The 16,815-nt window shown below is 48.7% G+C and overlaps 1 protein-coding gene across 2 annotated transcripts; it reads left to right on the top strand.

Annotated features, from left to right (window-relative positions):
• Nucleotides 1-329: 329 nt before the first annotated feature.
• Nucleotides 330-11,675, top strand: LRRC55 (leucine rich repeat containing 55). Of its 2 annotated transcripts, none has more exons than XM_032283403.1 (3): nt 330-701; nt 1,583-3,083; nt 7,286-11,675. In XM_032283403.1, exons 2-3 carry the CDS (start codon nt 2,384-2,386, stop codon nt 7,519-7,521), a joined length of 936 nt encoding a protein of 311 aa, XP_032139294.1. In that variant the 5' UTR covers nt 330-701; nt 1,583-2,383; the 3' UTR covers nt 7,522-11,675. The 2 variants fall into 2 exon arrangements, with proteins under 2 accessions (XP_032139294.1, XP_032139295.1); XM_032283404.1 differs by lacking the exon at nt 330-701 and adding an exon at nt 723-869.
• The last annotated feature ends 5,140 nt before the right edge of the window (nt 11,676-16,815 follow it).

Raw genomic sequence — 16,815 nt, 5'->3', positions numbered from 1 at the left:
GGTCCACGGCTTGCCCCTACTACAACCTCTCCCACTGGGCCTTTTAACCCTGTCTCCCTGCCTGCTCCTCTTTCTCTGCTCCCGTCCAGTTGCCCACCCTCATCTCCCCTTCTTCCCCTCGCCCTATCCTCAGGATCCTGTGGGAGGCTGTGAATTCTGCCGGGTGCTTCCTTCTCTCCTCTCTCTTCTTGGTGGGGTCCACAGCCAGTTCTCCTGTTGCTCAGAGATGTGGAGGCAGTTGCTAAGAGACAGTGAAACGTCAGTACCTGGCCCTCGAGGAAAAAAGGGGAGTGAAAAAGAGAGAGAAGAGGGGGAAGGAGGCAGGGAGGGAGAGGGAGAGGGCGGGAAGGGGGGAGGGAGGGGAAAGACCTGGCCCTGGCAGAAGCCTTATACCCCAGCAGCCTGGGCACTAGCTGAGTTTCAGAAAGGAGCATTTGGTTTCTGTGAACTTTCTTCCACGCATCCTTTCTCTGCGATTTTCCTTTGGGGTGAAAGAAGGGGCAAGGGGACCACAGGACGGGAAATCAAGGAAGATGCTGGCCAGGGATCCGGGAGACGAGGAGGAGGAGAGGCCGGGGGAGGGGAAGAGCTGGGGAGGCAATCTGTTCTGAAGCTAGCAGGGAGCGAGCGGGGATTCCAGGAGGAGGGAGGGAGACCCGCGCCTGCCTGCGGCAGATTGGTGGCTGCGTCCTTGGAACGGAGTGAGTAGGCTCAAGGGGCCTGTGGGAGTGCAGTGGGAGACCTGGGGCTCCGGAAAATGAGTCTGCATGAAGGGGAGCTGGGGTGATTTCCCGGTGGGCGGGATTGAGGCTCCAAGTGGTAGGAAAATAGCGCCAGACCGAGGGTGAGGGGAGGACCGAGCACAGCAGGTGGGCAGGGGAGGCACGAGAGGGCGCGGGGCACGGGCGCGAGGGCTGAGGCTCTGGGCGTGGCATCACTCTCGGTCGCTCTGCTGGGGGGTTCAGCGTGTGGAAAGGGGTGCTGCGATGAGGGGTGTGCGCTCAGGGGGGCGGGGGAGAGATGCTGGGGGTCGACTGGGGAGGGGTCTGCAGGATCGCCTGTTTAGAAGGAAGCTGGAGCGAAAACCGCCGGGCGTGAGCGCGGGGCCGGGCAAAATGTGGGGGAGTCACAGAAGAATGGTGTGTGCGCGCCTGTGTGTGTGTGTGTGTGTGTGTGTGTGTAAGAGGAGACAGGAGCGCTTAGAGTGTTTGAAAGGGGTGTGCAAACCCCCAGAGTGTGGATGCATGTTTTCCTTGGGGAGTTGTTCCAGGGTGGCCTGTTTGGTACTGATGGGGGCGGGGTTATAAGAAGAAGAAAATCCATTTAACCCAAGAAAGAAACCCAGAGGAGAAGGGCTGCAGGTTGGGTCAGGGAGGGCTCGTGGGTGACAGCAAATGTGAGCGTGGGGTATCAACCTGCCATGGCCCACACCTGAGAGACAGTCAGCAGAGAACTTTGTGGTTGGGGGACCAAAGAAGGGAGGAAAGAAAGAGACAGAGATAAGACAAGTGTCCTAGGTGAAGGGACAAGCGGGTGTGCAGGGCACAGGATTTCTCTGCCTGAGTGCTTTCCTTGTTGACAGAGGGAATTCGGCCTCCACCTGCTGAATACAGAGCTGTGCTGAGGAAGGCGCTGACTTGGAGAAGTTGCCAAACCAGCCTGCACCTTCAGGACTCATGGACTCTTCTGGCCCCGGAGGCCCAGACAGTGGGCATCACCAGGGGTCCTCCTCTCTTTGGGGAACAAAGAGGCTCCCTGGGGATTACAGCAGCCACTGAGGCTGAGGAGGCTCATGGAGACTCACTTCCTCCCAGGCTCTCTTCCCAAAACACCCACCCTGGGACCCCCTTGGACTCAAGCCCACCAGGCCACCAGGACAAATGGCCTCTGAGACCTTCAACATTGGAGACCCAGGTGCAGCCCTGGCTTCCTGATCAGTCCCAGACATGGGACAGGACTTAAGTTTTCTTAGAAGAAGTGCCAAGGATCTTTAAAGGGCACCTTTCATCTCCTTCAGCCCCTCCCTCCCAGACGCAGCACCAAGAGGGAACGTCCAGCAGGCATGGGTGAGAGGGACACAAAGCATCTGCAGGAACTCTTCCAGGGCCTGCTGGCAGCTGACCCAGCCCCATCCTGTCCCCTCCCTCTCTCAGGTTTTGATCATCATTCCAGACCCTGGGGGACCTCGATGGGGTTTCTTGCCCCCTAGGCTCCGGAAGGGGACCACCCGTGGATCTCAGGAAGCCCTCTGGTGCTCAGAGGCTCCTGGGAAAGTCTCTAGCCATGATACCACATGCTCAGAAGCCCCACCTTCGCAGACACCGGCCCCTGATGTAGCTGCCTTCCTGTGTCACAGACTCTCGATTCCGTGAACACGGTCCTCATGGGCTCCCTCCAGCACTGCTGTTGCCAGCTGCCTAAGATGGGTGACACTTGGGCCCAGCTTCCCTGGCCCGGGCCACCCCACCCAGCGATGCTGCTGATCTCTCTCCTCCTGGCAGCCGGGTTGATGCACTCGGATGCTGGCACCAGCTGCCCAGTCCTTTGCACATGCCGTAACCAGGTGGTGGATTGCAGCAGCCAGCGGCTATTCTCCGTGCCCCCAGACCTGCCAATGGACACCCGCAACCTCAGCCTGGCCCACAACCGCATCACAGCGGTGCCGCCTGGCTACCTCACATGCTACATGGAGCTCCGGGTGCTGGATTTGCGCAACAACTCCTTGATGGAGCTGCCCCGGGGCCTCTTCCTCCATGCCAAACGCTTGGCACACCTGGATCTGAGCTATAACAACTTCAGCCACGTGCCGGCCGACATGTTCCAGGAGGCTCATGGGCTGGTCCACATCGACCTGAGCCACAACCCCTGGCTGCGGAGGGTACACCCCCACGCCTTCCAAGGCCTCGTGCAGCTCCGAGACCTGGACCTCAGCTATGGGGGCCTGGCCTTCCTCAGCCTCGAGGCTCTTGAGGGTCTACCGGGGCTGGTGACCCTGCAGATCGGCGGCAATCCCTGGGTGTGCGGCTGCACCATGGAGCCTCTGCTGAAGTGGCTGCGAAACCGGATCCAGCGCTGTACAGCAGGTAATGGGGGTAGGGCAGGAGGGGGCAGTCAACAGGGAGGGCTTGCCTCAGTGGAAGCATAAGCTCCAAAGAAAGGGGAGGGATGTAGAGCCAGAAAGCACCTACTGTGTTTTGTAATGTGGGCCTGCCTCTTTGTATACCAGCTCCCTCAACAGGTTGTTTGTCGAATCCTTGCAATACATGGTGAGGCACTAAGGGTCCATTCATTCATGAAATAGATGTCCCTCACCGCTGCAGTGCTCACGACCTAATGAGGCAGACAGGTAGTAAACAGGTGGGAATAGCTCATCCGGGGTGGTTCTGATTGAGCTTTCACCGTGACCCAAGATCTTAGCACGCATGATCTTAGGGGACCCCCGTTTTTATTATACTCATTTCCAGGTGAATAAACTGAGGTTTAGAACAGTAAAAAGGCTTGACTAGAATCACGCACTTAGAAAGTGGCAGGGCCATGAAAAAAACAATACAAATATAAAAATCAAAAAGCGTCAGGACCATGAATAAAACCTAGATGTATCTGACTTCTAAGCCCTGTTCTATTCTACCACACTGCTTTTTTAGCATTCCATGTGTTGGAAAACTCTCGTATAAATAGTAATGGCTAACTCAATCTCAGCAGAGCTACAACTTCAGTCCCATGGAACCAACACATTCCAGGAGGAACCTGAGACCTTAGTACTTACTATTTACCAGGCCCTCTCTTAAGCACCTTTACCTATCTCTCCCTATCTTCAGAAGAACGCTAATGAGGTCCCTGCTCTACAGAGGAGGAAACGGGCACAGAGAGGTTCAGTAGCTCATTTGAAGGTACACAGCTGCTAAGTGTTGAAGCCAGGATTTGAGTCCTGGCAGTCTCCCCGACTGTATCCTGAAGAGTCAGGTTCTGGCCTACCAGAAGAGTCAGAGCCTGAGTCCTGGACTGGCCAAAGGGCTGCAGTAGAGTCCTAGGACCTCATGCAGCTTCAAGACCTGGACCTCAGCTATGAGAACCTGGCCTTCCCCAAATTCAAGGCTCTGAGCCGTGTAAACCGTGGACACAGGGTAGGGGGCTGAGAGGAACACTGCGATGAGGCAACTCAGCCAGCCAGTCCCAACCGGAGGGTGGACTGGGGCCTGAAGGAGCCCAAATCACGCAGGTTTTGATGGTTGTCTCAACCCAGTGGCATGTGAGCCTGACCCAGAGGCAGGCGACGTTCAGCTGCAGCCCTAGCCACCAGCTCTCCTGTGTGACAGCGCCAAGACTTGGCACAAGCACCAGAAGTAGTAGCTGAAGGCCCTACCCCAGGGCTTTCCCAGAACCTGAGCTCAGCACGTGCTGAGAAGAAGCAATGCCGAATGCGGTAACAGGGGGAGGAGGACTGAGTGGGGAGCCCAAGACCAAAATAGTTTGGGGAGGGCTGTGGGTCACGATTCCAGTGTTTCCACGGAGCTGTAGGAGGAAATTCTCTGGCACCAAAATAGCTGGGGACTGGGTTGGGGCGATGGTGGAGGGCAGGAGGGGGAGGCTGCCTGGAGCAGTATCCCCACTTGCTCAACTTCTGCAGGCCATGCCTTCCCTCTCTGTCCTGTGCTCTAATAACAGAAAGGGCACCGAAGCACTCAGCTTCCACCACACCCAGGGACTCCTTTTCTGTGATCTCTGAGGTCCCTGCTGCCCTGCAGAAGCTCAGACTCGCAGAAAACAGGAGAGGCATCCAAGATTGCATCAATGTAGTCTCACACATCGGTACAGGTGAGGAACCTGAGCTCCAGAGGGGGACAGTGGGTGTCCACAGGCTCATGATGACAAAGCAAGCAGGCCCAGCTGGAAACTCAGGTTCCCTGCTCCTCCACAGAACACACTTTACATCAGGCCATACTCACCAGGGTGCTTCTTCTTAGTGACAAAAACTTGCCAGTGTGGGCAGAACCAGGTGACGTTCCTCCCTTTAGTTCCTTTCAGCTGCTCCCTCCATTTTTCTTCGTGGAACTCCACTACTATCCATGGCTTTTGGAAAAATGGAGCAAAGAGGTCCATAAGCAAGCCCCCGGGATACAGCATGGCTTTAAGACTGGTGCCTTGACTTACCAGTGAGCTTTGTCAGCCTCCACGTTCCCATCCTGTGTCCTGTGTGGTCCCACCGATGACTGTCAGGGGCTCCTCTGGCTGGTCCATATGAGTATCGCCGCATTCCCCATCTCACTGTCTCAGCACTGCCAGCTTCACATACATAATAGACTTTAGAGTTCAGCCTCTTCAGATTTCCAGAGGAGAAGTCATGTGAGTCAACCCCAGACAGGATCCAGGCCTGAGCAGGGCACAGGTCCTGGAGTCACAGCCTCCAGGGACCACTCAACCTGGGATTTGGGGAAGATTGTGTTCTCCTTCCAAACCTGACTCCCCATTTCCAAGGATATTGATGCTGATTCAGTTCTCAAAAGGGTCAATCCAAATCCATCATTTGATTCCTTGCCCTCAAAAACTGCAGAATAAATACATAGCATTTATACAATGCATAACTTAGAAAATGTCTTCTTATTGACTCTCAGGAAATTTAGATTGGATTATCCCCTTCCTATAGAGGCCCCTTCTTATAGAGGCAGAGCATGAGAGCCAGAAATACCAAAAGAAAAAAGACTTACCCAAGGTAAGAGCTTAATTAATACTTATTCCACTGAACAAAGGAATGACTGGCTGCAGGAAAGCCAGTGCCTAGCGCTGCATGGCAGGAGTGCCACCTGCACACTACCCTTACTTCCCAGGCAGAGTGAGATAAGCCCATTAACAGCCATCGTGCATTCATAAAAGCAACCCCAGAAGGATGAGGTGAGATCATCAAGGGTGGAGATAACAGTAACCCCACCAGGAAAAAGCAGCCCCCTCCCTCAGAGGCCTGAGTGCAGACTATGACCCCCAATGATCTGTCTGGAGAAACTAACCAATATAATAATTTATATAATTGAAATATATGTTATATATCACATATATTACACTAATATATAACATATAACTCATCTATGTCAACTCACTGAACCCTCACTGCAAGCCTAAGAAGTAGATACTGTTATCCTCATTTGACAAATGAAGAAGCCAAGACACAGAGAGGTTAAAGAACTTACCCGTAACCGTGCAACTAGCAAGGGGTGAGAGGGGATTTGAAACCAGACCAATAGCTCCAGAATCCATACTTTTAACCCTATACTCTGTGTATCCAGAAAAGCCACATAAGTAGTAGAAAGACCCAATGCTTTGGAGTTGGGCAGAGTCTTGTATTCATGTTGTAAAGATTCATCAAGCACTTACTATAGAAAGGACACTATTTTCACGCTAAAGATTCCGTGGAGGAGCTTATATGAAAAGGGGAGGAGACAGGAAAGAAACCAATGAACTTTCAGGCAGTGATCAACACTACATAGAAAAATACTATAGAGGAGAGCAGCTAAGATTGGGAGCCCAGGGGGAGGTGAAGTGGGGGTGCTATTTAGAGTCATAAAGAGGGAAGGCCTCACTAATGATGTGGCATTGAGCCAAGTCACAAAGAAACTGGGGGGCTGAGCTGTGCAGAGGTCAAGGGGAGAAACTCCCTCCCAAAGGGACAAATGCAAAAGCATCCCTTCCCCACCTCTTGAGGGGACACTCTGGGGATGTGGAAGAATAACTAGGAGGTATATGTGTCTGGAGCAGAGTAAACGAGGAACAGAGTCGGAGAGCTGGGCAAGAGTCCCTGGAGCCCACGGGAGCACCTTGGCTTTTGCTTCATTCAAAGACGGGAAGCCAAGGAAGGGTTTCAAGTAGAGAAGACATGCCAGGACTTCAGGCTTGAAAGAACCACTCAGCCAACTATATTGAAATGGTTTGTCACCTGCTGGTGAGGTTCCAGGCTGCAGGTTGAGGGCAGACACCTTCAGAAGCCCAGAAAGCAGTCGGGAGGTTATGGTAAGAGACGATGGTGCCCCAGACCTACCACGGGTCAAAGCCATATGACTTTCAGCAAATTGCTGAACTCTTCAAACAGTGCTTTCCACATCTGTAGAAATAGACATAAAAATCCTTGCCTTGAGAGTTGTTGAGGGAACTAAAGAAGATTATAGGATTCTTGGCACACGGAAGAACTACAGTGAATGTCTTCCTTCCTTTTTCCAGGGAGCAGTTGGGGTTAAGGGGTTCTCCAATCCCCTCTCCCTCTCTGGGTACCTCACCCTCCCTGGCTTCTGTGTTACAGATTCTCAGCTGGCTGAGTGCCGGGGACCCCCTGAAGTTGAGGGCGCCCCACTCTTCTCACTCACCGAGGAGAGCTTCAAGGCCTGCCACCTGACCCTGACCCTGGATGATTACCTGTTCATTGCGTTCGTGGGCTTCGTGGTGTCCATCGCCTCTGTGGCCACCAACTTCCTCCTGGGCATCACCGCCAACTGCTGCCACCGCTGGAGCAAGGCCAGTGAAGAGGAAGAGATCTGACATGGCTGCCTCTCATCCCTCCATGCTGCTGACCGCCACAGCCGCTGACCACCAGACGCCCTCCCTGACTGCCCACTCTGGTTCCACATTGACCTGGCTGCCTCAGTCATGGCTCAAGCAAGGTGGGGACACTCACTTTGTATGCACGTCTGCTTTGGGCCAGCTGGTGCGCTAGGAACTGGGAACGTCAGATGAATTGACTCAGTCCCCGCCCTCAAGGCAATTACCTCTAGTCAAGGAGAGAGATCCAAAAACTATTTCCTTTAAGACTATATGTCAGGACTCTGAGCACATCATTATGGACGCCCAGTAGGAACCATCATCTGTATCTAGCCATGTCCATGAGAATTATAAGGGTGGAGTGATTTGTGAACTGGGTCACCAAGAAATGTCTACTTTGTCAGGTAGGCAACGAAGGGTGTCTGCAGATGGCAGAGGCCAGAGTATGCATAGTGCGTGGTGTTGAGAAGATGAGCAGTTCCTGGTCACAAACTTGTGTAGAGGGGGTGTGGCACAGAACTCAAACCTATTCCCCACCCTCTGACACCAAAACGGTCCGCTCTCGGCAATCAGCCACTGCCTCCGGGGAGTACGAACACCTCCATGCCAGCCCCTGGCCTCCTTCCACCAGCAGCTACCAGGTGAGACCACCTCCCAGTGACTGCCCCCATATGACCAAGTGTGGTGACACTGGTCTCAGGCAGCAGGCTGAGGATGGACACTTTCAGTGCCCTTTCTCCTGCCTCTTACTCATGATTGGCTTCAGAAGAGAGAGGCAGGAGGCCCAGCAACTGGGGCAGCAAGCGTCCCGGCATCCTGGGACCCTCATCATGTGACCATTCTTGCCACAGTGCTCATGCCACAGGGTCTCACCAGGAAAGTGCACTGTGGGCCAATGGCCCATGGCTTGGCAGTACCCAGAGCTTAAAGAGGACAAAAGCAGCACAGTTACGACCATATGAGGCTTTGCATTTTCTTCTAAGCAACTCACCCACATAAGCATAAGGGCGAGAGAGCTGTTAAATACTGACCCCTCGTCAGTGTCAGGCACTGTGAAAAGCTCTCTCCACAAACCATTCCCTTTAACACACACACAGATTGAGCTGAACGCTGTTGTTCCCATTTTACAGATGAGGCAATTAAGGCTCAGCGAGGTGAAAGTCACATGCCACTATGAGCAAGATAAAGTCTGTGCTGTTTGTACTGCCCCATCCAAGTTGGGGAACATCACCATTCCCTCTTGAGTTGTACAAATTCAAATTCAACTAGAGATGACAAAGCTTCTAATAAGGTCCAGGCACTCCTCTGGGCACTTTGATAGCTACTGACTTGCTTCTTTCAATTCTTCCAGCAACACTGCCTGGTGGTTTTTATTATCCCCATTTGACAGATGAATTAATCATGGAGAGTTGAGTGACTTACCCAAAGTTGTCTGGATGAGCCCTAGAAGGATGGTGGTAGGCAGCTCCATTCAGGGAAACTGCATCTAATCAGTCAGTCAAAAATCAAGTAACTTTACGAGCAAAGCACAATTACCATCACCGTTGTCTTCTTCGTCAGTTTCGTCAGCATCATTATCTTTCCTCTATTTGTTCAGCACCGGAGAGTTCATGAGTGTTTTCGCTTCGTCTCCGTGACTTTTCACAGCTCTGTGCAGGAGGTAAATCAAACATCAGTAATCTTGTTTTACAGATGGGAAAAACAGTCTCAAGGCTGGATATGACTTGTCTATGTGGCAAGGTTGGGACTCAACCCTACACGGTTCTGTTTCCAGTGCTTTCCCAAGTGCTTGGGGAAGAGAATGCCTCAGAGGGCTGGGTAATAGGGCCCTGGAATTCAGCAGCCGTGAATATGCTAGTAGGTCAGCTAAATAGAAGACAGTCAACCCATCTGCTGTACAGATTGAACTATGCTCCCAGTAGGGCAAATTACAGGCTCTGAAACAGAGATTACACAAATAACATCTGAATAGGAGACTCCTGCTTTACAACGGGTAGACAAAACATGAGCACTGGCGGCCATGGAGGCAGTCGCGTGAAAAATTAGATCTTTGGGAATCAAGAGAGGAAGCTGTGTTAACCCTTCCTACTCAAGCCCTGCTGTGTGTGTTGCAAGAGATACTAAAAGAGCAAGAAAGCTACAGGTGAGAGCCTCTGCAGTTTAGGAGAAAAGCATTAAGGCACAGTCAGACATGCTGATAAGTCTGGCCAGGAGGAGAATTAAAACAGGGGCTTTCCACCTCCCTTGCCCAAGCTCCAGTATTATTCCATCGTCCCATCCTCCTGGAAAGCCTCAAAGGAATGAAGGAGGATAACATGCCATCTTCCAGGAAGGCATCCCTGTGCTTGCCTGAGCTAGTCAACCAAAAGAATCTTCTAGAAACTCTGCTAGACCTGAGGTACTTGAACGTGTGTCCCCTGAATCTTGCTTACAACGTCTGATATCCGAAGCAGAACTGTGCCCTGCTGTCTTCTGTGATAACCAAGGATGGCGAACTCAAGCTGTTTTCTGACAAGCCAGGCTGACAGCCTAAATACCTGGAGAGGAACTTTTAGAAACTATAATCCTGACAAAATAGAAAAGCTGCCCATAGAGGGATACCATATACTATAATAGTCTCCTAGGAACTACTGTTTGCCAAAATATAGTTGATATATTTTAAGATAGATACTTTTTTTGCATAGGACTAGAACCAGAAAAGATACCAAATGCCCCCTTGACATCAACTGTCCTTTCTAGTGGGACAATCTGGTCTCCATTAATGCCAAACCTTTCTGAGCAGGATACATGGGTTTTAAAGGACAGATGTTTCTCCTGCTGCTAAAAGCGCCCCAGTTTACTAGAGCATAATGAGAAAAGTATTCAACCCACCTACTGCCAAGGAATTCCCTGCTTCTCCCCCACTGCCGTCAGCTTGTCCAAGCTATGAGAAGCAAGCTTCTAAAGATAATCTAGCAATCCTCATTGCAATTGCTCCCACATCCCTGGTAACCACAAGGCTTCATTCAAATTGTCCAAACTGGTTAATATGTATGCGATGGAGTATCTCTGCATCTGTATGTCTGTCTGTGAGGTTCCTTGTGTGTTGGTGGTCTGCTGACATAGGACAGATCTCTCTAGAATTTGGGTTCAGTTCTCTGACATCGTCCACTGAGCCATCTGCTTATTTAGGTTGGTGCAAAAGTAATTGTGGCTTTTGCCATTAAAAGTGATAGCAAAACCCGCAATTACTTTTGCACTAACCTAATATTACATTGCTTGACAGATTAAGATGGAACCCCACCAGGTTTAGGGTAGGACTGGATGCTCAGAAAATACAGAAGGAGAAAAATCTGTGGCAGGGTCATCCATATGAGAAGCTGACTTCTGGCTGCTTCCCTCTGTTCTCTCCTGCCCCTCAGAGAAGTCCTCATTGCAGAAGCTTCCTCTGTGCTCGACCAGAGGATATCAAAGTTTAGCTTGGTCAAGGTTTGGGCCAAGAAAATTCCTTTTTAGAAGAGCCCTTATATCTGAATCACACCACTTTGGACCAGTTATCTCTGGTCCCCCTTTAGACAAACCCTCATCTCTCTTTCCCCATTCCTAGAGGAATTCCTAGGGAACTTTGTAGAAATAGGAACCCAGAGTTGCTATAGAAGTTCATGGCTCCTTTCAGGGAGGTACATGTATGAAATTTGAACAGATCAAGACAGGTGTTTGTCTTCAACCCTAAGGGAAGACCTCCCAGCTTCCATTTCCCCCTATAGGTGTCTTTGCTGACATCCTTTCCAGCAGTAGAGGAGTAAAATGATACATCTTAATCCATTCCTCAAAAGGACATCTTCCTAAAGCCAGAGAAAATTGTCTGCTCTTCCCCACCCCAGGAAGAGGCAAAAGGGAAATGAAGGAGTCACACAGTCCTTTGTAAATCGCTATTGTGTTTGTCACAGCACTGGGTGGAGAGCTGGATCCACAGAGCTCTCAGTTTTTCTAAGCACTGTCCTGTAATGTGCTAATGTCTGGGGGTGGGGGGGGCGGGGGGGGGGGGGGGGGGTGGGGTTAGAGGGAAGATGCCAACCTTTGTATGGAGATGATTTTATAACCATGCACTTTTGTAACTGTGAAGAATTTTTCATAAATGTACATTAATAATAAAGAGTGTATAGTTTAACAAATTTTCCTAAAAGCTGTGAAGAGGAGGGAGAGGGAGGGACGTAGAGAAAGAAAGAGAGAAAGGAACTAGGCGGAACCAAGAAAATGTGTGCCAAAATATACACACAAAAGGTCTATGGGAGGGAGTAGATGGGAATAATTAGGAGATGTGCCAGCCATGGAGGGGCATGTGTGGGAGTTGAAGGAACATCACAGAAGTATATTTCTACCAGGCAAAAAAAGAATACGCATGTGTCTGTATGCACATACCCCTCTGTGTAGGCATATTTTGGTGCCTGAAATTACACAAAGAGAAGAGCATATGCCTTATACATGTTGATATTTGCAGCTTGGGTCGTCATAAAACATGCCAAGACAAGCGGGTGTGCCTGCCTGGTTAGCATCACTGAACGGTGTGTGATAGGGAGATGACACACACCAGCAGCATGAGCACAAGGACATTAACTCAGGCGTCCAGGTACATCAGGCATCTCAGTGCATGGAGTGGGGGCTGGATGAGGCCATCGCTTGTTTAAGTTCATCCTCGGTTCTCATGGGTTAATAAAGAAGGGAAAGGATTCTAAACCTGTTGGGTCTTGCAAGTGTTGCCCGTACACCATCAGAAGTGAGATGGCTAGGCAGTGGACCTTGAGAACAGGGACAGAAAAAGAAGGAAAGTGTTTTTCTCTAGGTACAGTGGCAGCTGCTTTTATCTTAGCATTCTAAGTAGGAAGTGGCTGGAAGGAAGCCAATCCAAGCAGGAAGTGGCTCTGATCAGAAAGTAGTTCCTTCCACCAATGGGGATGCTAACCTTCCTCTATTCCTCCCACTCCAATTGCCACAGGGTACAGACAAATACTGCACTCACAGCCTCTAAACAGAACATGGATACTTACTCAGAACACTCAGCTAGACAGAGAACATCTTCAACTGTAATCAGTGTTTCCTGGAGTTGATTAGAGGGAGGCAAAATCCTTCTCTTCAAATTAAGTATTTGATAGAGACTATGCTGAACAAGTACAAGATCAAAAATAAGGCTCCTGAAATAAGCAGACATCTCACAGAAGACCAAATCTTGTATATCTCATTCAGTGCTGTTTGTAGTGCCAAGCACATACCTAGCAACTGATGATGATGATGATAATGACAATGATGTTATAACATTTATTGAGCACTTACTATGTGCCAGCTGCTCTGCTAAGCACTATGTATTGATTAAATTACTTAATTTTCACAAAAACCCAAGATAAGTACTATTATTATATCCATTTTATGGAAACTGAGGCACAAACAAGCTAACACGTGCTTAAGGTCACATAGCTAGTAAGTAGTTGATCTGAGTTTAGACACTCAGTAATACTTGGTGACTGACTAATTTCAGAAAAAAAGAACAATGTGGGCCATAAGAGAAAATTCAGACTCAATCAAAAGTAGGGGTTTAGCCACAAAGGTCTTTATACTAGTTCATTTTTACATTACTGATAAAGACATACCTGAGACTGGGAAGAAAAAGGAAGTTTAATTGGACTTACAGTTCCACATGGCTGGTGAGGTCTCATAATCATGGTGGAGGGCGAAAGGCACTTCTTACATGGCAGCAGCAAAAGAGAATGAGAAAGAGGCAAAAGCAGAAACCTCTGATAAACCCATGAGATCTTGTTGTTCAATATCACCAGAATAGCATGGGAAAGACCAGCCTCCATGATTCAATTACCTCCCCCTGGGTCCTTCTCACAACATGTGGGAATTCTGGGAGATACAACTGAAGTTAAGGTTTAAATGAGGACACAGCCAAACCATATCAGCCTTCTACAATTATTTGGTGAAAAAAAATTGGAGGGTAGTAGGTAAAACCAACACATACCCTATATGTTTCAGTGCAAGTAGCTTTAATGGCTGCATTGAACAAGGTAGACTAATTGTGATAATAGGTGATTCCGAAATCTCAATAAAGATTTGCTTGCTAGATTATTTGACACAATTAATTCTTATTTCCTGCTCATGTCATTTTCCAAAGCATGTCAGAGCCTCTGCCTCACAAGATTATTCAGGGACCCAGGATTCTTCCATCTAGTATCTCTGCCATCCCTGAGGCCACAGAGCCCTCCACAGCATGGAGGATCTCAAGGACATTTGCAGGAGTCAAAAATAGAAGTATTGTACTTCAATTCCCACATATTCCATTGGCCAGAACTGAGTCCCATGACTCCATTTAACATCAAGGAAGTAGGCCTGCTCTGCACATAGAAGGCAAAGGAAACAGACTTTGATCAACTCCACCAGTCTCTAACATGGTCTGCTCTTCTTGTTACTAAATACCTGTTTCACTCTTCCTCCACACTTATCCTGTTACCACATCCAGGTCAAAGCTCAATGTTCCAGTACTCTCTATCATGTCTGTTGGTGGTCCAGTGACCTATGAGCTAAAAAGAAAAATCATCTGCCTCCAGATCCAGCCCCTACGCTACACAAACCCAATACATGATGGTGGCGGAGGGACAGAGTATCAGCAAATTAAAACCCTCGTTTGAAAAGGAGGAAAACATATCGGCCATTATGGTTCATAGTAATTCTGAAATGCTGCTTGGAGAGCATTATGAAGGCCTCAGACTAAGTTCTTATATTCAACCCTGATTCCGTTTTCTGAGAAGGACTCCTTTGTCGCTATCCTCTGTGATCTCTGACTCTTCCCTTTTGAAGGGTCTCCCTTTTCCATTATCCACCATGGCCATATCTACAGTGGATATTGAGGAGAATGCCACCTTTGGGGGTTACCCAGCTTCAATAGCCAGCCTTCTGGTGCAAGTATGGTGGCCTGAAACTGGTTTTAGGACTCAGTAATCGAAAACCCTTTGATTCCAGGTTCATGGTTTCACAGCAATTTACCTCATTTAAAAACTTAGTAGGTTTCTGTTCTATTTGCTTCCACTAAGTTCCACATTTCAGTACATATATTACGTTATTTCCCAAAAACTACCTTCAAGCCTGTCCTGATGCTTTGCTTTCTCTTCCTCCATGTCTTTCTCTTCCCTTAATGTGATCTTGCAATTATCTGAAACCAGAGAAGAGAAGGACACATTCTTATTCTTGTTCATTTCCACTTGGCTAAGTCACATGAACTGGATGTTTTTAGGGGACCTATTGCTCAAAGCCTTTTCCAATTTTGTCTTTTATCATTTAGGTCTAGAATCAGTCAGCTTTTTCCATTTATTAGTGCTCCTCATTTTTCACTTTTTTTCTCTTTCTTTCCATTTCTAATTTCAAACTCCTTTGGAACTAAGTAAGGGCATTTAGAAATCTGGTTTGGATCAGTCTGGACTGAGACCAAAAATGCTTGAAACGTATGAACAGTTAGGCAACGTGAACGTCACAAAGGGACTGAAACTCCTCGTGGGAAATGGTCATTGGGATGAGAAGGAAGGAAACTGAGAAGAAAAAAAAATGCTACCAAGCTAGAGAGTTCACCAATACCATTCAGATTTCAGAAAGTGCCAGAAATCACTACAGCAGGGATAGGTCTGCTGAGTTGATGGGGAAAAGCTACTGCTCATGGATAGTGGTAAAGAGGCTATCTAAAGAGAAAATGTTGTCTATGTTGTATTGCTGGTGATTTACAGCAATACCTCCTTTACATGGAAGGCAGATATCACAAGGAAATACGAATGCCGCTGTAACACAGTTACAAGAAAAAGAATTATGTTATGTGCCCCCCTTCTCCACCCAGCTTTACACCTATCTCATGGAATCATTCAGGAGTATACTGCATGACATTCTTGAAAATACAAAGTAATGTGGCTGATTTTTACAAAGCTAAGGATTCTATTTCTGTAGCTGAGCCAGTATTCAAAAGAAATCCCTGGATCTGCAAATTAAAAGCCAAAGCTGGGCTGGGCGCAGTGGCTCACACCTGTAATCCCAGCACTTTGGGAGGCAGAGGTAGGTAATCACCTGAGGTCAGGAGTTCGAGACCAGCCCGGCCAAAATGGTGAAACCCCGTCTCTACTAAAACTACAAAAAAATTAGCCGAGCGTAGTGGTGCACACCTGTAGTCCCAGCTACTCGAGAGGCTGAGGCAGGAGAATCACTTGAACCCAAGAGGGAGAGGTTGCTGTGAGATCATGCCATTGCACTCCAGCCTGGGTGACAAGAGCAAAACTCCGTCTCAAATAAATAAATAAGCCAAAGCTATGAAAATGGTTGATATAAGAAGACTACCAGCCAAGAGGTAGATTCCCATATAAAGAAGCAGTTTATGCCTCCATTCGTTCAAAACTACGAATCCCACACCTCTGCATGCTAGGCACATATTTCAAGTGCTGGGTGTATGGTGCTGAACAAACTCACATTTCTGCCCCTGCCCCTGCCCCTTGGTGTCTTTCTATGCAGGGGTTGGGGTGAGAGGGTTGGGAATGGTGGTAGGTCAGACAGTAAACAAGAAAAATAAAAAGTTCCAGGTAGTGGTAAGTGCTGCAAATAAAATACAGCAGGAAGAGGGTGATGGGGTGAGATTACAGAGGTAGGCCTAGGTCTCACCCAACAAGTAGGTCCTTGTGGGCTCTGGTCAGACCTTAAATTTTATGTAAATGCAATGGAAGAACCGCTGGAGGGGTTTCAGCAGGGAAGGACATGATCTGACACTATTTTCCAAGACCATTCTAGATGCTGTATGGAAAATGTTCAAATGGTGGGAAAGAATATGTAAGCTGTGACATCGGGGAGGGGCCTTGTCCATGCGTGCAGGGGAAAGGTGTTCTAAAGGGACACCAGGGCTGGTGGTGGATCAGGGAGCAACCTGAGGATAACTTGTGAAGGCAGAACCAATGGGACTTGCTGATGTGTTGGATGTGGGGAGAGAGGACAAAAGAAAAATCAAAAATAACTCCTAATCTTTTTTTTTTTTCACATCAGCTGCAGCAATGCTCAGCCAGGCCTAAGTAGCAGAAAGACTGTCTTAATTCTATTAAAAAACATACACACACAACAGACAGTCAACAATCAGTAAGTCAGAAAACCCTGATGAGTAAGTTGGAAGGGAGAGGGAGGAAGCAGATAGAAAAACAGACTCATATGTCAGGAAACAGCCCCAGCCTGAGGGCCTGGAGATGGGAGGAGAAAAATATGAACATCAAGAGCTGGTTTCAATAGTTCGCAATATCATTCGGA

This window comes from Sapajus apella, unplaced genomic scaffold, assembly GCF_009761245.1.
Source record: "Sapajus apella isolate SASKATOON/1434 unplaced genomic scaffold, GSC_monkey_1.0 scaffold14, whole genome shotgun sequence".
Taxonomy (NCBI): domain Eukaryota; kingdom Metazoa; phylum Chordata; class Mammalia; order Primates; family Cebidae; genus Sapajus; species Sapajus apella.
The sequence above is the reverse complement of the archived record's forward strand: the minus strand, read 5'-3'. Positions and strand labels throughout refer to the sequence as shown.

What these genes read in the sequence shown, in the direction of transcription:
- LRRC55 (XM_032283403.1), top strand. Translation starts at nt 2,384, where the DNA reads ATGGGCTCCCTCCAGCACTGCTGTTGCCAGCTGCCTAAGATGGGTGAC. An exon ending in GATCCAGCGCTGTACAGCAG is followed by an intron (nt 3,084 to 7,285) that starts GTAATGGGGGTA and finishes TCTGTGTTACAG; the next exon opens with ATTCTCAGCTGGCTGAGTGC.